At 39.1% G+C, this 25056-nt stretch overlaps 1 protein-coding gene across 6 annotated transcripts in view; it reads right to left on the reverse strand.

The window, feature by feature from the left end:
- mast2 (microtubule associated serine/threonine kinase 2) overlaps positions 1-25056 on the reverse strand; it is a 146844-nt gene that overhangs the window by 107513 nt on the left and 14275 nt on the right. For 5 of the 6 annotated variants that reach the window (XM_085138331.1, XM_085138329.1, XM_085138327.1 and 2 more), the window contains exons 2-3: positions 16626-16776; positions 15703-15890 (exon numbers count right to left, since the gene is read on the reverse strand). In XM_085138331.1, the coding sequence (XP_084994457.1) occupies positions 15703-15890; positions 16626-16776 (339 nt within the window). The remainder of the gene's footprint in view (positions 1-15702; positions 15891-16625; positions 16777-25056) is intronic. The other variant, XM_085138328.1, reaches the window with a different exon arrangement.

The following is a 25056-nucleotide window of genomic DNA, read 5'->3' on the forward strand; positions in this document are numbered from 1 at the left end:
TAAAAGGATTCCAATATGAATGTTTACATTTAACCACTAATCCCAAGGGAAACAATATTTAATAATCCTAAATAAGATCCAGAAGGCTCTGTTCTCTGTCAGTCACACTCTACAGTCATTTCAAGGCTCTCAGTAAAGGGCAGAGGAAGCCAGACTCCAGTCCTCATGATAAGGGCTAAAGCCAAACTTGACTATGTCTACTGTCAGGGGTAAAGACATAGTGAGAAACAAGCTCTTGATGATACAAAAATCCAAATGCACACACACAGACACACAGATTAGGACTGTTTTATCAGGGGCTCGCCAAGTCAAATCGTCTCTCTGTATCCTGCTTTGAATTGATCTCTATCATGCAAAATGTGCTTTGACGTACTGTGCAGCTATAGTAGGTCAAAAGGTTACACTGACGTAAGATATCGCCGTGCATCTATATGTATGTAAGTAGGTGTGTGCATGTGTGCAAGTTCAAACTCAGTTCAAAAGACTGCTGGCAACTGCAGCAGCTCTGGCTCAATGCGCAATGCTGTGTGTGTTTAATGTCTGTTCAATCAAGCCACAACAAACAGCAACAAACACTGCACCCTGTTTCAAAGTGATGATAAGTTCCTAAAGACAGACATGCTGTTCCATGCTGTTCCTTTTTCAATGCAGGGCCTTTGCCTTACAATATAACCTGCCCTGAGGCTGCTGCTGTTGTGGTTTGGTGCTATACGGCAGTTTCACTAAGGACCCATTTATCTGTGACACAATGGTCACTTCGCACGCAAACAGTCATGTCGCCACATCTCTGTACTATTTCTACCAGTCCCGAGGGCACTAATACTCATTGCTGTATTCGCCTGAATGACAGGTGTCACCACTCAGACAATCCTACCAAAGGGTGCCTTTGTGCCAGCAGATGGGACATCACTTTTGTTGCCCATAAACCATAACTTATATTTACCCTTTTCCCCTCAGTACCACTTCAGAATGCAAGCAGTCACATTAAAGGACAGAGCGAAAACGCACAACTCTTCTCTCTTAATAGATTTTATCAAAGCACATGAAATCCTGCTTGTTTATCTTTCCCAAACCCTTCAGCACACACCGGTGGATATTTGCCATCTTGAGTTTGTATGTATTAAAAAAAAAAGGGTTTTATTTATCTTCATTTCTCACAGGCTGCAGAGAAGTACTGTTGAAAGTTTTATAAGTAGAGCCCGAGCCATATTCTGCACAATAATACTGCTCATCCGAAAACAACACAACACACAATCATTTCTTGCAATAGGTACAACTCGAAGAGCACCAGGACTGACATTCAGACGTCTGGCAGATTGAAAGCATACCCCTTAATGGAACCTACATTTACATCCAGTAAAAGTGGAAAGATGCTTTACTGAGTCATACTGGACTAAAGTCCTGCGTTGCTTTACTGTTTGAGGCAAACTTGAGTCTGGCATGACCCCGAATTCATTTAACAGTTCATAACAGAGAGGCAGAAAGAGAGGATGACACATGAGGCAGGTTGACATATGAGGGAGGATGACAAGATTGCAGGTAACACAAAACAACACACAAGCTAAATTGTTCTTTGCACATACTTTTACACTGGAATATTTTAATCAATCTGTTGATGACATTTTTAGTCTGTGCATTAGCTCTAATCGGAAGATAAAGAAAAGCCACGAGTAAACAGAAAGAATTCAATACTAACACAGGGATTTCATTCCAGGAAGAGTTTCCAACCTCACAGCAAAAAGGAGAGATGTAGAAGAAAACAGATCAGAGGAGGCGGGCAGGGAGGGGGAGCTGTGTGAGATGGAAACACAATTCAATTTCCTCTCCGTCATCAGAGATGGAAGATACTGTCAAAACTGAATTACCTCATCCCAAACAGAACAGGACATTGTTTGAATGTATTTGTTAATGTAATTGAAGTGCAGGAAGCATCCAGCATAATGCTACACTGAAGCCTACGTCATTTCTGATAAAATACAAAACCAATGATACTGCATGTTATCTTTACCTACCTCCTCCTGCCAGGCAGCTCCATATCCAACACCCTTTGTCCGATATATTCACTTCGCTCCACTGACCATGTCCAAACCATCTCAGCATTACTGCTCTTTCTTTTTCTCCAAACTGTTCAACCTGAGCTGTCCCTCTGATCTGCTCATTTCTAAGACGTCCTAAACCTTCCCTTTCAGTCTTGCTTCTATCCTTAAATCACAAATCAGCCCTGACATTCGTCTGAACCCACTCACCCTGCCTGGACTCGTCTTCACCTCTCTTGCGCAGTGTCCATTGCTTTGGATGGCTTACCCCAAACATTTAAACTCATCTAACTTTATTACATCTATTCCTTGGAGCTTCATTGTTCCAACCATCTCCCTCACATTTACACACGTTTGCTTCCTCTTCTCTCCTGTGCATACTTCCACCTCTCCAGGCTTTTTTCCACCTGCCTCCTAATCACGATGCCACTCAACAATTTTGAGTGCCATTAAGGTGATGCTTTAACTCCTTATTGAACCTTTGCTACTTATTATGTTCACGCTGTAACCAAATCATTATTATTATTGTAGTCTTGTAAATGTTTTCCGATGTGAAAGGAGAATTAATCGTCTGTTTCCTCTAGTTACTGAAGCACAGACTCAGTTGAGGTTTCTGGTTTTCATTTTTGGACTTCTTTTAAACATTTTAGCTTGTAAATGACATAAAAGTTCCAGGCAAATGAATCAAGTCTGCTATTAGCAGACAGAGTGAGAGAGAAAACCAGATGACCGTGAGGGGTAAATGGCTAGACTACACCTAACATACCACTGTTGGCAAGCACTGCAAAGCTTTCTATTATAATGAAAATCTAGACAAGAGCAGACCACATCAATCTGACTTATTATAATTGCTGACAAGGCTTAAAAGTTTACTCTCTCATTGTGCAAATGGCCTTTATTGTTATAAGGCTGATTTAAAACACCTAAGTACGCACATTCAGGACAAAGAGAAGGAGGTGAACAGGAAAATAACACACAAACTGCCAGCAGACTAAATCTGATCATTGATTTTCTGACATTTTCTGACCCAAAAATGTGACCTGTAGCCCCAACTGTTATGCAGATTATGTCGTCGTATATCGTAATCAATGTCTGAACCCCAAAAGGCATGCTAGCCGACACTTAAACTCAGTTATCTAACGCACAGCTATGCTGAACTGCCTGCAATGTGTTTCCCTCTCATGTCACTCTGAAAGAGGACATAGCTCCCAAGAATAGATTTTACCACCTCTGGCGTTTTTAGGACCTTCTGTTCTCACCCAAGTGCAAATAAACTAGTTTTGTTTTCACAGGACTCTGTGTTATACTTTGTTAAAGATCTAAAAGTATACCCTTTGAGAAACTACGTCCATAGAATATGTCTGTGAAGGGCTCAGCCATCCACGTCATTATAATCTCAAGAGCTTGGACAGAAAAGCGACTGGACTTTTTTGAGTTTCTTGAAGACGTTTCACCTCTCATCAGAGAAGCTTCTTCAGTTTTTCAGGCCTAGTTCTGGTCTGGAACATTCAGCAGTGTGTTAACAAAGTTCCCAGCTCCAGTGAATTCACCCCAAGGTCAGACTGTACAATGCTCAGAAAAACTGCAAACTGCAGGCCTGAGTTCGAAGGTTAAATGGTTCAGTCACTGAACTCCTCTGTAGTCCAAAGTATTCTCGAGTGAAATGTGTGACCATCTGTCCAACAGCTAAAGCTTGGGTAAAAATTGTGTAATGCAACATCCCGAGCACACCAGAGAATTTATATAGAACGGCTATAAAAAGAAAAGAATTCAGATGCTTGGCTGCTCCAGTTGAACCCAGATCTCAACTCGACTGAAATGCTGAGGCCTAAACAAATGCTTCAATAAATGGTTAAGTAACATTACTGCTGATAAAAACTATGTTAAAAGCTACTGAATGTGTACTTAAATGAAGCCTGAAGCCTCACAAGACTGGGAATCGTACAAGAATGATTCCCAGTCTCTTCTTTTCAGTAAGAAATACAACTCTTAGTTTATCTATAACAGCACAGAGCTGAGGTACTGGCACTAAGCCTAAAAGAGTTTCATCATGCAAAATGAAGTGTTTCGTTTCCATCATTCTGTCTCCTCCATGTATACCAGCTCTATTCTGCCTCATGCTTCTGTCAGAAATGGTTACTATGTCCTGAAGGAGGAAGCAGGATGTCCTTGGACATTACGCTAGAAAGTGATGGGTAAAGGAGTAGTCGATGTTAAGTGGAATTCTCCAGACAAAGACCCTTTGTATGAGCTAGATTGAAAATATATTATCATTATTTTTTTTATATAAACAAAGCAAAAAAACAAAAACAAAAAAACAGACCAGAGTCATGGAGCAAAAACGAAACAATATGTCATTTAGTGTTGTCTCATTTAACCTCACATATTATTATCACTATGAACTTCAATTCTGAAAACCTTTTCTTCAAAATCCACACCTGAGCCATTATTTCATCCTCTCTTCCAGCCCCCGTTATTGTATGAAACTTAGAGCTCTATGAGATGAAGATGTAACCTTGCAATTCCCCTCCAAATGGCATTTAAATGCCTACTTGTGTATTCAGACACTTTTAGATTTCGGCTGCATGAGTGACTCAGAAAGCATTATAGCTCATGGTGAGACATGATAAGTGTTTCTGAAATCTCTCTAAAGAGGATTTGTGTGGTGCAGTTACATGTGATGGAAAGGAAGTAAGAACAGTCTGCGTATATTAAGAAGGACCAAAGGACACTTTGGCTCATGCTTAGCTTGGTTTTAAACATGAATCTTTTCTTATTTTTAACTATTTTGTGATTGGATCTCAATAAACCTGAAGCTACTAGACAGACCAGTCAAACCATGTAGCACTGCTGAAGTGATACGCTAAATCCCCTTTGAGTGGTGACACTAATCAATAACATCAATGGCAAGGCAAGTGTATTTATATAGCACAATTCAAAAACAAGGTGATTCAAAGTGCTTTACAGAGACATTAAAAAACAAAAACAAATAAAAAGCATGATTTAAAATTGATTAAAAAAACAGTAGATAAAATCAGAACAGTAGATAAAATCAGTAGTTAAAATGTACGCTTTGAAATTTAAGCTTAAAAGTGTAGATTTGGTGTTTTATTCAAATGCAGCTGAGAATAGGTGAGTCTTCAACCTGGATTTAAATAAACTGAGTGTTTCAGCTGATCTGAGGCTTTCTGGGAGTTTGTTCCAGATATATGAAGCATAAAAGCTGAATGCAGCATCTCCGTGTCTGGTTCTGACTCTGGGAACTGATAAGAAACCGGATCCAGATGAATCAATCAATGAATCAATTTTATCTCAATAGACAGAAATGAATACATTTTGCTATTATTTCTAATCATTTAATGAACAAATATACCTGCTATGTGCAAGTAAATGAGACCCCAATTAAGAAAATTCGGGGTATAAGGATTTTACCATGGTGTCAAAAAGCACCTGTTGTCTAGGAATCAAAGTGCTTTTCTGTAGTCAACTAAATTTCAAAATGAAGAAAAGAGCAAACAAACATCTTCATGCAGAATCAGCCTTCACAAATGACTAATGCTGTGGATGTAGCTTCATTAAATGTGCCTGTTAATAACCAAACTGCCTAACAACTGTCAGCATATTCAGCATCAGTGATTAAACTTATGGTTATTTTCCATGCTGCACTCAGCCCCTAAAGAGCAAGGAACAGGGTTTTTTCCCCTAATAATTAATGCCTACAGTACAAATCAATACATTGTACTGTGATGGATATCCAGCAACATAATGCAGGAGAGAAAAAACACAGGAGGAGCTGGAAGGAGATAGAAAGGGAGGGGAGGAAGAAAGAATCCGTAATAGGATCTTCTTCTAAAATGATCTGGTCGATAGAGATCACATATCTGCTGAAACTGATGATTCCCCCCACCACCACCACCAAGCCCCCCAGTAAAGAAATGGAGATCAGGTCTGCAGTAAAAGTTTTAAATGAGTTGTTACTGTTCGCAACTAAAACTTATAAGACAGGCTGACCTAACAGGAAAGTACCAGGTTGTACAGAAGCTGAAGAATGAATAAAAGAATAAGGATATAAAAGGAAAAGACAAACAGCAGGGGCAGCATGAGGAAACACAAAGATGGGTAGCAGTGCTATAACCCTGTTAGTGTGATTTATGTTAGACATTAGCTTTTAGATAAGGCAGGTGGGTCAGCTTAGACTTAAAACCACATTTTAAACTACATAACACAGAATGTCCCTGCACCGCTGAATTACAGAGGTAATAGCTCACTCTCCTAATTAATAACTATTCATTGGTGTGTGTGTGTGTGTGTGTGTGTGTGTGTGTGTGTGTGTGTGTGTGTGTGTGTGTGTGTGTGTGTGTGTGTGTTGGGGGGGGGGGGGGGGGGCTTAGTGCATGCGTGCTTACAAAGCATAAAAAGGTGGAGGGTGAGTTAATAAAACTAAGTAAAGCGGGTTTCCATAAAAGCCATTAGGCTATCAATAATTCAACCATGGCGCTTTCCATATAGCTCAATCAAACATGGTTGGTAGTGTTACATACATGCTCACACAACCTACTAATGGTCTTAGCATTAAGCGTTAAAGAAGACACGAAACAGCAGTTTTTAGCAGGTTTTATGCAAAATTAACAGAGTTGGAATTTATTTGGAGAAAATAAATGGATTTAAAATTACTTGAAGTTAAATTAGAATTTAGGTTTTGGTAACTCACCTCATGGTGACATTTGCTCTGGGGCCAGTGAGGAGGAGAGAGCGTTATAGCAGAAAACGAAAACTGCCCATCAGCAGCTACTCTTGAGTTTTTATAACAATAGTTTAACAATAGCTTATTACCATCTAAATCAGGACATAGTGATCTTTGAAAGTTTGAATAAAACTGTGGAATTTAAACAAGTCACTAATTTGAAGTTGACATTCATATTCACAGTTACTGTTTGACTAGTAATCGTTCAAATCGACTATGCCCACTTGTTAGCTAGCAAGCTGCTTTGCTAGCTAACAGAAATGAGTGACACGACTGAGGTCACGTTATCAGGCCAAAAACATATATTTAGTGTAAGAAGGCATAACATTACAGGTGTTGTATTAGCTATACTAAAATAAAGACAACATAAAAACAAACAGGACCCTCAACGTGAAAGAACGAACCAATCACGGTCTGTAATTTAAAACTGACCTCATAGCTAGCTACAACAAAACAAACACATTTTAATAAATTATTGTAAAAAACTATTCACATCTGCCTGCAGCTTCTCTCTCATTCACCGTTACAGTACAACCCCAGCTCTGCTCTTCAGGCAAATATCACTGAAACAAAACCAAATCCAGCCCTTCACAAACTCTAATTCAGTTTTAGCTGTGGTTTGTGTAGTGGCGGACATGCAAAATGAAATGGATAGACACGTCTTCACAGCACATGCAAGCTAATAAACTAGCTAACACAGCATCAACAAAAAGGCAGATAATCTGAGGCTGGGATGTGAATAGCCTACATCTTAAACTACTGTAAAAAGGCATCCATTAGGCATCAGACAATTACTGTTTGCAAGGATCAATTGTATTATCATTTTGACTTTTAAATCTACATACCAGCAAACCTTTCATTGGCAACCTGCATCTCAATCTTTATTTATACATACAAACATACCCCAGTGAGAAGGCTATGAAAACTACATTTTCAGTTAGAATATCTCAGTCAGAAGTTTCCTAGGTGAAGAAAATAATCTCAAACTATGTTCGGTTTGTCCAAAAATGAAAGACCAAAAATGAAAGACAGTCGCCCCAAAACAAAACGCATTAATTATTGTTCATAAAATATGCACTTCAACCAATAATAATAATTAATAAAAATGTTTGAAATTGTTAAATGATTTTTTTTTTTTTTTGCAGATTTAGCAAATTGCTGAAATGAAAAAAAAAAGATTATTATTTGATTATATGATCAAATTCCTTTGTGGATTAATATGAGGAAGTACTTTACAATGCCTTATCTGAAATCAGAAGGTAAAAATGTGTTTGTGTTTTTCTTTACCCGAAAAGGTACCAGAATTTGTTAAGAAACATAATCAAGATCCAGTCTCATTTTATCATTTTGAGAGAGACAAAAGAACTAAGTGAAGTTTGTCTAGTGAGCTGAAAACTAATCTGAGAGAGTGCGAGCAAAGAAAAAGAAACAGCCTAATGAAAAAGGAACAGCAAGTGGAAATGTGTTTGCTTATGACTGAGCATTCCTCAGAGCAATGTCCAACATCAAAACAGTGGATGTTCTCAAAGAAATGTGGGAAACATATGATACAAATAAAAACAGATTTCTGACAAAAAAAAATTAAAAAAAACCCAAACAGATGTACCAGTCGTTCGATTTAATTCTGAGCATTTTAATTAATGCCCAATGCCAGTAAATTGTAAATGTGATGCAGCCATCTGGCACCAGACAGAGCAAAGAAAAGACACCATAACTCTCTTAATCTATGCTTGGAGCTTTTATTATGCCTATTATTGTCAGTTATTTTGATGGTGAAAGAATGAGATCGGAGACAGAAGCGATGGAAATGAGCTTTCTCTGAAAGAAGCAGCTTGAGGTGGTCTCCTCCTGGGTTAGATGTTCTAGGCGTGTCCCACTGGGAGGAGGGCCCAGTGGGACATACACCCACGACATGCTACAGACATGCTATACACCCACGACATGCTGCAGAGACTGCATCTCTCGACGAGCCTGGGAGAACCTCAGTGTTCCCCTGGGTAAGCTGGAGGAGGTGGGCTGGGAGGAGTTCTGGACTATTTTACACTTAAACTAGTCTAATACCAGTTAGAAAGCATAACCCAGGACATTGATGGATGTTACCAAGGTTAAAATGCTAACAAAACAAGATAAATGTGAATCTACAAATGACTCTTAAGAACAATATCAATACATAAATAAGAGAAACATTTAGGGGGGCAAAAAATTTAAGCTGAAAAACTGTCACACAAATGCAAATAAAATAAGGCTATGGTGAGGCATGATGCTCAAGACTAGTCTAAAAGATAATTAAGTGTCATTTTACAGCATTTTCTGACTTTGAGGAAGCAAAATAAAAGGAATTAGCTGCATTTTTCAGGTAATTTCTGGGAAAGATACTGATTTTTATTTTTGCTCAGTATTAATGTAACTATGTCAAGGTTATATCTGACTGAAAGCAAAATTTAGCAAGAGGAGGCGCACCTCCAGTGTATTAGTGACACAATCCCAAGTGTTAATCATAAACAAAATGCTGAAGAGGATTTTTAATCCTTTCAATATTATTATTATTATTATTATTATTATTATTAGTAGTAGTAGTAGTAGTAGTAGTAGTAGTAGTAGTAGTAGTAGTAGTAGTAGTAGTAGTAGTAGTAGTATATCCCATCCTATATTATCCTATCCTTATGTGTGGGCAAAAAGTCTATTAACTTAATAGGAAGCACTTCCTCTGACAGAGCTGACAGCAGGTACATAAGACCGCACAAAGCTCCTTATTTCACCTCCATCTCGCATTCATCCATCTCCAAGCACCTTCACTCACCTCCTGTACCCCCTGTGCAAGTTGTGTTATTGCGCTATTGCTTGATTTATTTAGTCAGCCTGTCACACTGCTGCCCACCCCACACTCCCCCATCCTTCCTTCTACACAATATTTTTCATCTCATCACAGCATGCTCCACTGGAGATGCTGAATCTCTTATTTGCTGAGGTGTGAGATGGGAAGTCAGGCCAGCGGCTGGCCCTGCCGGCGTTCTCTCTGCCCTTCACATTTGACAGCCAAACACTTTGGTTACAAATACTCTTCTTCAGCTTCTCAATTAACTACAAGAAATTACTTCACAAACCCAAAAAACCCCAAATCCCAAGAAACTCTACGTTCTCCTTCAATTCTCTTCAGTGCGCCTGTTTAAATCGTATTCTTTTTATTTTAATTTGAATAGTGTAAGTCGAAAATGTCCTTGAAATGCCATCATATAGTTGTTAGGCCATATCACCCACGCTTGTTGGAGAGTCGAGCTGAGCAGACTAAGTGTCGCAATTTATTGTTTATAACATTTATAAAGCAGGAAATAGTTCTAAAGCTTCTTGAAGGCCATTCCAAAGCTCTGCTTTAGACGCTGCCTGCCTGTTGTTCCATTCACCCAGGCTGCTTCTGCGGAGGTCAATCTTTGACTGATACTGCTCAACTGTGTGTTTTTCTATCCAGGTATGCTTTTAATGCATTTCCAGTGTGTTGGGGATCTTGTGTCATGCTGAAAAATTAAGCTGTTGCTAATCAGATGCTTTCCAGGCAACCATGCATGGTGGATCAAAATCTGAGAGTATTTTCTTCTGATTTGACAAGAATCCCAACATGACATGGCGAAATGCATTCCCAAACCATGACAAAGCTTCCACCGATGTTTCCCTTTTCCCCTTGAATGAAAAGAATGAAAGCCACCCTATCGCTGAGACCGTTTCTGATGAGGCTTTGGTAGACGCAGCAGATGGGCCAGATGTACCTCTCAGGTTTTTTAAACAGGTCTTTGCTAGATTTTTTTCCTACTTCTTAAGGACATGACTTTCAGATGTGTTCGCCTGCTGTTGTTAATTTCATGTCAAGAATTAGGCACTAGTAACAACGTGCCTGGAGATAGAATTTCAAAGTGGTTCTTTGCCAAGTTATCTGTTATAGTGGTCCCTTGCGATAATGCGGTTCCGCTTTTGCGTCTGCATCCTGATTGGCTGTAGACCAGTGTCAATCAATCTTGTGTCGTGTCTCCTGTCCAATACAAAATGTGTTCATCTTGTCAAATTTACATAAATTTTCAGTCACTAGCCGTGTGACTCTAAAGTGCTGTACTGTATGTTTGTAAGTTTACTCCCCAACAAACACAACAATGTCGACGAAACATTTCGCACCGTCAAAGACACCTGCAGTAGCACCCAAAAGGCAGAGCAAGATGCTAACCATCGCACAAAAAGTAGGACTTCTGGACATACTAAAGGAAGGTAGAAGTTACCATATTTTGGGGACCATAAGGCTCATCCCATTATAAGGCACATTAAGCGAAACAAAACAGTCAGATAAGTCAAACTTTACTCAAATCATTCTTCTTGCTTCCTCTACTTCCATACCATTTATTCATTAATGTTTAATTCTCTGGCAGCTGCTGTATTCCCATGTTCTGGACCTGATAACAGGCTTTGATCTTTGGTTTCATTCTATAATACTGGACTTATTTTTCTACCAAGGCTTGAACTTTGAGAGTGTTTAAACAAGAGAGGAAAGTGTGAAAATGTTCGTGTGTATAAAGTGTGTAGTGAGGAGTTTTACAGCCTTGGAACATCTATAATAATTGTAAAAAATAAAGCTGGCTACTTTGCAGATTTCATCTATCACAGGTTAATTTTAGAACGTAACTCCGCGATAAATGAGGGACCACTGTATATGCAGACATAGCACTCATTCATCCCTTGAGTTAGGTGTTGTTTTATAGACTTGAATGATTTATAGATCAGTTTCAAGTGGCTTAAAAACATTCTTATTACTGTCAGGTAAAAGACTGGAAATGAGTGCAAAAGTAGCCAATTATCAAAGGAAAACTGAAAGAGTACTGTTGCTCAAGACCACCTTTAACAAATGACTGCAATGTCTGTCTTCTTGGAAGCAAAATATCAAGACTTAAGACTTTTGTACATTACTGTAACTTGATTTGTATATTCTACTAAAAAAAAGGTATTTTGAATTAGCCAGTTCTTTCTTTGCTCATGTTCTTCTTCCTGTGCTTTGGAGGGTTTCTTCCCATATTCCAAAGACATATATGTTTGTTGTTTCTAAAATGACCGGGGATGTGAGCTAGTCAAAATGAAAAGAATAAAGCTATATAAGCTATATGAATAAATCGTTTGTAGTCTAACATGCCTTGCATTCTCAGTAAGACTAACAGAGCTCTTGATACAGTCCGTTTCCATTTTAAGTTCCGTTACAATACAGGTATGTAATGGTGGTAAAAAATGCATTTACTTTCTATAAAAAAAGCTTGTTTAAAAAAGTAGGTATTGTACATTTTGGGACTTGTTTTTGGGATGTGCAGTGTTAAGCTCCAGAAAATCATGCTAAGGAAATGTTATTGTGAAACAGTGTTAATGTGGCCTATTATTACCTTGACACCAGATGGCGCTATTGACAGCAGACAGACTCCACAGCAACTGAAAATAATATTTTTATATAATAAAATCACAAACTGTATAAGAGCCACTTTTAGATAAAGGAAACAACTGCATGTGGCTCCAGTATGGCTGTTTATATAGATACTGTATACAGTGTATGTGTTTATTATGTCTGTGTCCTGAGACACAAAGTGTGTGTGTGTGTGTGTGTGTGTGTGTGTGTGTGTGTGTGTGTGAGTGAGTGAGTGAGTGAGTGAGTGAGTGAGTGAGAGAGAGAGAGAGAGAGAGAGAGAGAGAGAGAGAGAGAGAGAGAGAGAGAAGACTAACAATAGTGTTTCTGGAAGGCAAAATGAAAAAGTGTTTATTTCTTACACTTGGCCCATATTCTCTAGGATAGAAATTCTTACAGCCACTGGAGCAGAAAGGGTACTGATGATCAGCGTTTACATTCCAACAAGCACCAGATACTGTCGCTAACACAAAAACCTAGCTCGGTTCCAGTTGTTTACGTTTCACAAAAGAGGTCCAGTAAACAACCTCAACCTTGGCCCCTGTCTTGTGTGTTTTATATAGAAAGTATTTTGCTCACTGCCTAGATTGTGTATTCTGTACAGCACATTGTCAGGGCAGTAGAGATATTATCCTGTATCACTACTATTGCACTGCAATCCTACTGCTTCTGGCACCTTGTTTCAAAGGATTCACGTTTCAAATTAGGTAGTGTATATTCAATGACAGTAACTCATTAGGAAAGAAGAATGGATGCCCTTCATTTACTTATAAATGCTGCTGCCTGCAAGCTGCAACTATCAATAAAACATTCTTTGGTTGATGCTGGGCTTTTATATTGTCAAAAATATCTTTAGTGCAAATTTTCTTGAAACAACATGATATAGTTTTTTGAGGTTTTTTTCTTAGTCATCTTTGATGTCAAAGTTTGGCATGCCACTTCACCAGCCGTCTACGTCACTGTCCCCATTAGTCACAACAGAGGAGATACGGTACGAGCACAGCAATTACTCAACATGTCCTCATGTATATTTAAGATGCAGCTGCCTCAGCCTGTTCCCTAGCAGCTCTAACACAGCAGCATGGTAAAGCTCCCTTTAGGCCAAGCCCCGATGTCTGCAGACAGCAGGTGTGCGGCCTATGTGCTGCATGTTGAAACACCGCTCTATTTATTTCCCATCTTAGTTATTTGCATTCATGTATGTCTTGCAGAGAATATCCACCCTGCTTCTAAGATAAATATGTAACAAGATACATGTTAAAGTGTCGAGTTTCAACTTGGTAGGTGCATTTTTCCCTTTGGGCCATTTCCTGACAAAAGCAATAATACTAGGGATGTGCAAGCTGACCATCTTGTTACAGCACAATGTTCTTCTAGAAAAGGCCCTGGACATTCATATGGATTGTTATGTGACCCGCATAAACATTCTTTATGTAAAATATGCAAGAAAACTGTTGCCACTAAAGGTGGAAACACTAAGACTGGTTCACCACAAACACCACAACTGGTTCGCCTGACAATATTGTGCAGGAAGAACTACGAGGTTAAGTTACTTTATTGTTGAAGTGTTAAGCAGTCATGTGTTACATTTGCTTATAATTTCCATGGAAAACAATGCATACCCACAACCATATCTTACTACCAATTTATCACCAGATAACCTTTCATATATGTCTTTGGACTGCTGGAGGAAACTGGAACACTCGGAAGGGACTCACGTGACAACCCAGATCTTTTTAACCTAGAAATTAAAGCTGAGGTGTTACACTTGATTACACAGGTGCCTTTAGAAGTCCTAACTAAAAGTCCAAAAGCAAAAGGGAAGTATAAATCATAAATAAAACATGGCAGGACTCAGATGGTTGTCCTATTCCTAATCCTATGACTATAGACTAACTATGAAATGCAACTATAAAAACTAACAGCTGTCAGTCTGATGAGTCACACTGGACTAAAATATAATGTGTGTGAAGCTTGGTTTAGTAAGAGATGCAAGAAAAGTGAGTGCGATAGAAGTCAGAAAGTCTGCCAAGAATACTTTAATAAACGTACCCTTGAGAAATAACCACCTGGGATTATTTGCTGAACTAGAATATCTCTGCATATTGTATTTTCCATTTTGAATCCATGGTACAATGTGCTTCTGGCTGCACTGACCAGTTCCTCTCAGAGACTTTCAGAGTGAAAAGCTAATTATGAAAATATCCAAAGTAAACTGATGACATGATTCATTTTAGATTAATGTATTTTTCTCCACACTCACTACAGATTATATAAATGTACTGTCCACACACCTGGCACAACAAAGTGGATTCAGTATCAGATTAATGGCATGCTGAAGTTCTACCTATTAAACACTGCCATCTGTTGGTAGCATTCAGCTGCAGTCTGTTAAGCTTCTCGTCATTTTCACATGACGAGAAGCTTAATGTCTATGCATGAGACAGATTCAAACTGCATGTGTAATCATTATGTGCACAGAGAAGAAGGCTGGAGATGAATAATAAATTACAATTTAAATTAATAATGGAAGGTACTGTGTAAATTACTAATGTGGTCAACACACTTCTAAAGCATGGCAAACACAGAGAGACAATATCCATTTCATGAATGAACAGAAAGTCAGGGTTCATTCAGAAAACGCTAAAGATTTTGAGAGAGGTTCAAAAATTATGATTTCAACATATCTGAGGATGTTTTGGATAAATAATAGAGCAGAGGACAGAAAACCCCTTTGAGTCCTTCAATCCCTCCTGTAACCAACAGGGGTCACAGTAGAGCAAAGGAACACAAAAATCAACATCAGGAATCTGCATTTACACATAATTCATTCATACTACAGCTCTATGATGTCAGCACGGCACTGTGCTGCACGTTGACCAAACAAACACATAAATGCAGATACAAATATACACATCACATGAAAAATCCTCTCTCTCTCATTTCTGTATCAGCAGTGTGCAGCCCTTTCTGTGAATGGGAAGTGTCTGTGTGTGGAGCTGGTGGCACGCACACCGCGCACAGACACACACATAAACACAAAAGCCTGAGTCATCCTCAGTCTACCTCCCTGCAGTCAGCTGGCACAGTTTCAGTCTAACACACAAAATCTATATTGCGATGGACTGGCTCAGTGAGTCTGCAGGCTTTACACACTACGTTTAGACTACATTCATTTTCCTAAGACCACAAATATATTTAAAACTCTTGTTTTTACACTCCAGTCATAAGGTTGCACCTTACATGCTAATTGTAGGACTCTCTCTCTATATATGAACCATTTCTCCAATATTTTTGCATGTGATGTAATCTGAAAGTAATCTGAAAAAGCACTACTGGGCTTGGCTGATATCTAGGATGGCACAGAGAACATTTGGAAGAATCACAATTATCTCCTGATTACTTCTTCAAGACTTAATCTGAGTGTAAATAACTGTAAGTGTGATTTGTTTTGTAGATTCCCTTTCAACATATGCACAATTTTTTTCTTTGATACTGACCAGTCCGGTGAGAGAAGGGGCAGACTGCCCCAGAGCCTGGTTCCTCATACGGACCAGGTTGTTGGCCTCTCCTCCTGCAGATGCTCCCCCAATAGCCCCAGGTGCTCCAAAAGTCCCAGAGTTGCCTTGACAAGCCAGCTGACTAACTCCAGCATGCAGACTGCTGGACAGAGGCAGCAGCTGTTTACCTGAGGAGGTGGGGGCAAAGAGGAAATACATCTCAAACCTCATCACTTTGACCTTTAGATCAATCTATTGCCCTGGAAGGCCAGGTCAAAGGTCAGATCTGACATGATATTTTAACTCCTTAGATGGTACTTTCTATATATTGATACATTTTCAAGCTGACCTTGAAGACCTTGTGGTCATAAGCCAAATTTCGTTGGAACGATATCATGAGGCCATTCTACGCCCCCGTGACATTTTATCAGAATTCATCCAAACTTTTTGACCTGTTGTGTTAAAAGACAGAATAGTAAACACTACCAAAAACATGATCTCCTCGGTGGAGGAGGATTGTCACCACATGACCTCTCTTTGGCAAAATGTGGATGTAAATGTGAGGTGGAATTTTCATAGATAACACAGGAGCCTGGCACAGCTAAAGTGTGGGCAGGGCCACATTTAACTAGACTTAGAGCTTCTAGTTACAAACAAAAGCTTAATATATAAAAAGTAATATTTGCAAATACAAAATATTCATATTAGAGAGTAACGCCATAAACATAAATTTATATTTCTTTTAAATATTATAAACTTCATGTTTTGATAAATAAATGCACTCCTAGTTTATTATTTACACATTTCTATATTTTCCTAACCTAAAAACTAATCCTACATAGACATCATCATCTACATGGACATCTTGGTCAAGGGATTTTGTCCTGTTTTCAGATATGCAGGTGTGTATACGTGTTCATTACCAGTCATGGCCATGCTGCTACGTCGGGCCCGACTCTCATCCTGGCTCAGCTGTCGGTGCAGTTTGGATTTGGTAGCAGCAGTTGCCGCGGGTGATAGGTCAGGATTACTCAGCTTCCGGAAGAGCAGAGGAGGAGGAGCTGCAAACTCCTTCTGGAAAGAGATGAGGAGGAAAGAAGAACAAGAAACATTAGACTTTGCTCACATGTGTTGGGTCATACTGCTCTCAAATAACCTCTGGTCAAACTCAGCAGAATCAGATGTCATCTCTGCCATAAAAGTAGAGTCACAAAGCTTAAAGTAAGACACATGATTCATCTTTTTTTCCCCATGTTTCCTTGATATCCTTTACAGCCACCAAGGTCGAAAATCTAAAGTTTCAGCTGGTTCCAAATATACGCAAGAGGAAAGAAAAGACTACCTACTGGTAGTTTTAATGTTGTGGCTAAATTATGTAGATTAAATAAGCAGTAAAAGATAGCAGGGTAGAGACATCACTGAAGAAGAAGATGCTATTTGGGTGACAACACAGATGACAACACTGCAGATGTTTGAATAGCAGTTTCAGCCTAACGAAATTTTTATTTATTTTACACACAAAACAAAGGGACACACATTACTTGATTTGATGCTCATCTACACTTTCTAGTTATTGACAAAGTTTTAGAAGTTACAGTTGAGGGTTTTTTTATATATATATTTAGGAATAAAAAATTCAAAAATAAATGTTTTGTGTAACTTAAACTCACAATAGTGCAGAAAGAATCCCCATGAATGTAGGCTTACAGCCAAAATTAAAGCAAAGCACCCACTAGCACCAAATCTACTTCTCAAACTACCACATCAGACACACACACACACACACACACTGTACTGTTTCCCATGCTATTAAACTGACAGACAGTACAAGACATGCTTGCTGTGTCATTAACACTTACAGCCACAACAGCCTCTCCATCAAAACTCTGCAGCTGCAGAACAAGTGGACAGCCTAATTCAGTTTGTCAGTTTAATAAAAGAAGGTTCCTCTGGACTTCCTTGATATCCCCAAGTACAGCCAACACACATAAACACAAACGCAGGAGGTTCACATGATTTTGGAAATATCTTTTGTTGCCATGGAAACAGGGCCTGCCTGGGCTCATATCCTCCTCTCCGTTGCGCGCAGCCCAATGCTTGACAAGGCTTTTCCAGAAACATCTGGACAGCTCACAACATGCACACACAGAGCTCCCAGACGGCCACATGTATGAAGGAGTTTTAGTGAAAGCTTCCGTTAGTCTCCAACCGCGTCCCTCAAACCCACTAAACACAGTGTAATCATGTGCAACTTGTAACCAATACTTAAAGCTGCAGTAATGAATTACAGCAGAAGATGAATATTCAGTACCTCCATGCAGTATTAATATGTAAACCTTATGCGCGTGCTGCTTCACATCAGCCGCCACTCGGATAGAATCACACATTATACTCAGTCACAAAACACTTTCACACTTCCGCCATTTCTATGAAGGCCAGAATTCATTGAGGATGAGACACTGAAGACTTTTCTGGAAAAAAAAAAATTTCAGACATAATTCTTAAATGTGCATTTATCCAAAGTCTCCCAATGCAAGCTACTTTAATAGCTTTTCTGCCTGTTTGAATACTGTGTGAGATTATAAGAAGAGCTTAGAAGAGCTGTCACAACAGGTCAACAACATATAAGAGGTAAACAGCATATTTGCATGCGGTGCTGTTGGCAAGAATCACACAAAAGAAATATATTATACAAAAATATACCCACAGGCAACAATGACTGGGACACTTGAAAATACATCACATAAATTCATGCATGAACCGCTACACATTTCTGGCAAGCAGGAGTCAGCCTGCTTCATTTTAATTCATTCAACATGTCAATATGCAGACTTCTGGGTAAAATTATAGCAACTATTATCAGTATTTGTATCTCTGCACAATACAAGGATGCTGCAATGGCTTCAATACTAATGCTGATTCTTCAAGTCCCATACCAGTGGGTGACATCTCTGTCCGTCTTTCAAATACAGTCTGTGACATGGATTGATAACCTGACTGCAACCAAGTGATTATTCCTTTCTCGTGCACTTTCTCTCTCTCGCCACTTAAAGTGTCTCTTATTTTATTTACTTATTTGTTTTACAGTTAAGAAGCATGTCATGAATTTTCGTGTTTCTAAATCTCATAGGTTTTGTAGAGAGATAAATGAAGTACAACTAGTAGAAGAAAGAAGCAGCAGATACAGAACATTGATTCTGAAGTGGACAAAGAAAAACAAAAACTAACAGTATAATCGCAGTGCCTTGTTTCTGCTTGCAATGAGAGCACAACTCTCCCTAGCCAATGTAAGACTGATTACTGTGTATCATTGCACCACTGTTGATGGACACCTTGAGTTGCTACAGCCACGTCTGTGCAACTAATGACAGGATGCCTTGTGGGGAAGGAAAGTCAGTGATTACACAGATTTTTCTTCCCCGCAAGACACGCAGAGCACTGCAGCACTGGCTGAATACATTTAAATTGATTGTCGCCCTCATTCAACTTGCTGCAACTCCAACTGCAACCAGCAGGTGGCAGACAGATCGCAATCTGCTAAGGAAGCTGTGATTACAAGTAATCTGCTGATCCAAGCTTCTTGTAGAGACTAAAATGAAATGTATTAACATAGAAGACAGCAAAGAGGAAAGAGGTGTGTGTGTGTGTGTGTGTGTGTGTGTGTGTGTGTGTGTGTGTGTATGAGAGAGAGAGAGAGAGAGAGAGAGAGAGAGAGAGAGAAGCATCAGCTGTGATCCATCACACACACACACACACACACACACACTGTCACAGAGTCAGCTTTACACTGGGAAGTAAACACAGATGAGAGCTAGATACATTTCCAATTGTGATGGGTGTCCAGGTATTAATGGAGCCGATTAGTTCTACCTGCTGCAACAAAGGAAAGTTTTGTTTGCAAAGGGAAATCAGTTATGGGACAAGAGGATGTATTATTTACAGTGATGCTACTCCTGATGGTGGGGTGCAAAGTTAGCTTGGTGCTACATCCACAAACTGTACAGGTTCAGAAATGCACATCAGTGCCAACTAGCATCAAGAAAATGATTAATAACATACTACAATTTCTTGGCCAGTCTGTGTATTATTTGACACTTAATTCCAATAAAAATGCTCCAAAGGCACGGACAGTTCAAGTGTGACAATGTGACTTGAAAAACTGAAGGTGAGACCTAGAATGGAGCTGTCAATCAAATCAGCCACACCTCTACCTTTAAGCCTTAACAAAGTCTGGATGAACAAGTTAACAGATACTGTATAAATGGACTGACTGTGAAGCTGTTACAAAGGACAAAGGTATCCATAGAACCCAAAGCTTTTTTGTTTGCTTGTTTCACGCTGTAAACATGTTTTTACTGCTGTAAGGTTTTTACATTTTAACATAGGTGTCTATAGGGATTGACTTTTTGGAGCCAGACTGCAGTAGCCACTCCAGGACATGGAGTTTTTGGCATGTCGTTGACTTTGCCACCTGTTCCTCTTTGAATACAAAACGTTGATGAACAAAGCATTCTGCAGTGGTCACTACCAATGGTGCATTAAGCATGTAACGCAGCTCTGTAAGTACATTCAGCAAGTTTATGAATGAATGTATGAAAGCAACAGCAACAAAAAAAGGGCTTAAGTGACATTACCTTTTAGTCAGCTGGTAGGGACAGAAGGTTGGAGGACAGGAACATTTACTCACTTGACAAAATTACGTAAGAAACTGATTTTGGTATTCTAATGGTATCTGCTATAAAAAGACTATTTTTGTATTTTTGTTTTGAGAACTTCTATTCAGAATTCAAAGCACCCATCTGTGATAAATGAGGCCCTTTTTTAAAGCATAATGTACAGTACTGCATAGGTACGTGGTAACTTGTATTTCAGGATAACAGTTTGAGAGTAAGAACCAAAGAAGATAAGGAGAGGGCCATTGTTGCCTCTTGAGACCTTTGAAATCCAGTGATGTGTATGGTATTAGAGTTTAGTTCTTAAAAAGAACCAAATTAATATATGTTTACACCACAAAGAAGGTTAAAACACACATGAACACTCAGAAAAGCTTTCAGAAAGAGATTTTAAAAAGTTTAAAACCAATTAAGAATAACAAATGCTAACGTAATTCAACAAACAACAGACCCATAACCGTAAGAAGGAAGTAAAACCAGTTTTTCACAACCTTCTTCTCCTTTCCTCTCTTCTCTCTTCCTTCTCCAGCTCACAGCTCCCTCCAAACTCATGCTCCTGCTTCACTGCATTTGGGTCGACATTAATCTTTTGTCATGTCCCACAGAGCTCTAAGCCACACTTTAATGTAACATACACCAGACCACAATCCATCACATCTGTCATCAAGCGGACCTGAAAACAAGCTCCCAGCTTAGCTCAAGGATGATGATCCCTCTATCATTTAGAGAGTAAAAAAAAAACTTGTTACAGTGGTTCGTGCATTACACGAGTTAAGTAAGTGGAACTGTCCCCAGTGGAGCAGCTCAACCACAGCCTTGTGACTTCACTGAATCTTACACCCACACAGCAAAACATAAACAAATACATGAATATATAGATTATTATTATTATTATTATTATTATTATTATTAATAATAATAATAATAATAATAATAATAATAATAATAATAATAATAATAATAATAATAACAACAACATGAATAATGATGCAATCTTTTACATGACTTCTCATGTCTTCTTCTCGGTGTCTTTAGACACCGACAGATCCAAAACATGATCAGGGTGCCTTAACTGTTCAATGAACTAAGGAAATGCTGCAAAATTACCACAAGCACTTGCAAGTGAAATGCTGCCGATGCAAGAACACAGCACAGAGCAGCGTGCAGAGTGAAGGGTTAAACAGCAGGTTTCTAGCTGTTGATGTTTTGTTTAGTGGGGAAACTGCCATAGCATCCAACATTTGTGGGTGTTCAGGCTGACCACAGCAGAAGTACAAGTGCGCTGCAGTCAACAGTCAAACAGAATTTAACAGGCCAGCAAGTTTTTTCTATTATTCCCTTCATTTTTACTTGTTAAGCTTTCTTTGCCAATAGAAGATCACGTTTACTATAGACATGTGGCACATACATGTAGGCAGAAAATACAAGAAGATTCAAATAACTGATGTTATGTGAAAGGCTTTTTTAAGTCTAGTTTAATGGTCAACAAGCTCACTTTAGATTTTTGGGTATCTCAAATTTTTAGTGTAATGTTACATACAACATGTTAAAAGATTTAAATTTCATTTTTTAAACTCTGCTTTTATGTGCTTAGATCTTTATTTCATAACAAAGAGGTGGTCTGGTAAAATACTTGAAAGATTTTACATTTTTGGAGTGACTTTGAATGATGCCAGTGTTAAGAGAGGAGTAAATCTTCATCCACTGTGAACGAGCATCACTGAACAAACATTTCAACCCTCATTTTGTGTCAGGTGATCTCAGTACCACACCGTTCACTGCAACATTTTTCATTGCTTTTGATGACAGTTTGCAACAGTTGCCACGGCACCGCAGAGCGACCAGTCAAAACAAATGGACGAGCTCATTCCTCAACGAGCGGCTACCTCTGTGGCGTGGACATTGTTCGATTCTGAAAAGTCTGACACGGAGCAGAAAACTGTACTTTTAAAATTTGCAGTAAACAGTTCCCCACCACAGACACAGACACAACAAACCTCTTCTAAAACCTAAGCAAGAATCATGTGAAAGAGCATGGAGAGAGTTTATGAATGAGAAGCAAAAAGAGACGTCAGGTGCTCAAAATAAACCACAGAGCCAAACGTCAGAACAGGCTTTTCTCTGTGGTACGCCGTATAATAAAGACTCACTAAGATAGTAACGGCCATTTATTAACTTTCTTTAAATATCTGGTTTCACGTGTTGGTCAAAACACACAACTTCAGGTACAAAACGCCCAGCCGAAAATACTTCACACGGGTTGAGTTGCTTCATTTATGTCACCAGTATTTGGCCAAAGTATCTGCAACGCAGCATACAATACTGCTACAACAGATATGTTGACGAGCCAAACAACGCATCCCTGTAAGAGTTAGACGTGCAGTTGATCCAAGACTGGATGCTCTGCAGTCGACGGTTGCAGACACGCTAGTTTCCCGAAGGCCATACGGGAGCAGGAATGATACCCAGAGGCCTCAGGGAAGCGCTCATGTAACATAACGCAATGCAATGTTTAGTTGCTACCATAAACATATTTGAACCAGCATTAAAAGACAGGTCAGTAAGCCAGCTAAGATCATTCAGTATGTTGCATCATGAAATTGTGCAACAACAAATTCTGTCTGAACAGGATAACGTTGCATCATATATACTTCCCCTCTGTCAGTGGGTGAAGAGGCAGGAGTGTCCTCATAAGAACTCTGTGTGTATATACACATGCATTTGTGTGTAAATACAAAGCTAGTAATCAGAGTTAATACAAGGTTGATGTATTCTAGCTGCATTTGAGCCAGAAGAACGAATGCAGAAATGAAAAGCCAGGAAGAAAGCAATAACAGGAAAGAGGAAAGTAGTCAGACAGATGGATGTGAATGATGGAGACCGAAGCAGGCAATGCAGAGAGGGTGAAGTGAGCCAGGACAGCTGCTGCCTATCCTCAGCTGTGGTTTGTGGAAAACTGTTTGTCCACATGCAAAGCTCTAACTCCAAAAACAAGTCATAAAATCCCAAATGACAATCCTCAGTCCCACATATAACACCACGGAGAACAAAAATTAAATGAGCAGAAATACCAAAATCACAAGACTTATTGTAATTAAAGAGGAAAAAAACTCACTGAGATCATGACACGCAAGAAACCTGTCAGGAAAATATATTCTAATTTTTTTTGTGTTGCCACAAAATGACAGCTCCAGGCATCACTAACTTCACGCTCATTTACTTCAACATAAGCAACCACATCATCTCACTGACACTTTACGTGGGCTTAATGTTCCTTCCAATTTCTTTAAGTAAAATATAAAGGCTCACAAACGGCATTTAGTGTTTAAAAGCTGGTGAGCCCCAGCAGTAAATGAAATGGGAAAAATAATATTGTTTTTCAAACAGTGACTTGGAACCAAAAATCAAGGCAACTGTTCCCAGTGAGACCGCTATCTGTACAGAGGAACAGGGGTTCATGGTTAATCAGTAAGAGCCCATCATCTCTGCCTCTGGGTGCTGTTGTCCATGGCAACCGTGGCAACTCAGTAACAAATGACTATATTACAACCTGTGAATTGGCTGCAGGTTCATTCTCTAACAGAACTGCAGACACTGGACTAAAGAAAACGACCTCACCACACATTCTTCTTGCACTGCAGACAACGCCCACACCTCATAGAGCACAAACTGTACTTTCCACACGGGTTTGGACTTTTCAGAAATACTCAGACAGAAAGAGACAGGGAGAGATAGGGAAACACAGAAAACTCAATCACAGGACACAGAGTACAGTCCTGCCCATCAAAGCATCAATAAACTTGTCAGAACTTCCTTCTTTTGTATGACTCGACAGTATCTTATTTCTCAAAAACAATCAAATGTTAAAATATGGGTCAGATCCAGCATTTGACACTTCTGTAAACTGGCTCTGTACTTCTAATATAGATAAAACATTCACGTCGTTCACCCATCGCTGCTCAAGGCATTAAAAAAAAAAAGATAAAATGCTTAAATCTGAATACTTAAGCCACTTTATACTAACTATTATTAATAGCAGTAACTGAATAAAAGAATTTAAATCTAAAATGGGGTTGTGCTGAAAAGGATTACGTCTGGGGAACAATAGGAAGGCTGGACTGTGGAAGAGTGCATCCAAAAGTCTGTATCAGAGCAAATATATTAACAGAAAATGTAGAATATAAAAATTAGACTAGTATTCACTGCAAGCCCCAATAGCCAATGACTTGTAAATTACAAGTTGTTAGCTATTCAAATATGCAGATTGAAAGCACTTTTCAGGACGTTACTATGGTACACACCAGCAGCAGAAGAACTAACTAGCATGAAGCAAGATAAAGGATCAAAAGTTAAGAGGTATTTTTCCAGCTGCTACAGCATCAGATTTTCCTTCTATGTTTTCAATTGTTTATCACTTAAACTTGAGCAGTCTTCAAACTGATTTGATGACTGTTGAAACGCTCCAAGACTAACTCTCATCTCGCTGCTATTTTGTGTTGTAAGGTGCGCTTTCTGAACAGCAGTAATCACATCACAGGAAGCCAGGTCACCTGTAAACTATAAACCCAGCTACAAGCCTTTCAACATGTTCCAGGACTCTGTTGAGTCACTACTAAACTTTAAAATCAGTGTGAAGATGTGTCCATTCTCTGCGTACACCCAGCCAAACAGACAAGTAACT

This window comes from Neolamprologus multifasciatus, chromosome 17, assembly GCF_963576455.1.
Source record: "Neolamprologus multifasciatus chromosome 17, fNeoMul1.2, whole genome shotgun sequence".
NCBI lineage: Eukaryota > Metazoa > Chordata > Actinopteri > Cichliformes > Cichlidae > Neolamprologus > Neolamprologus multifasciatus.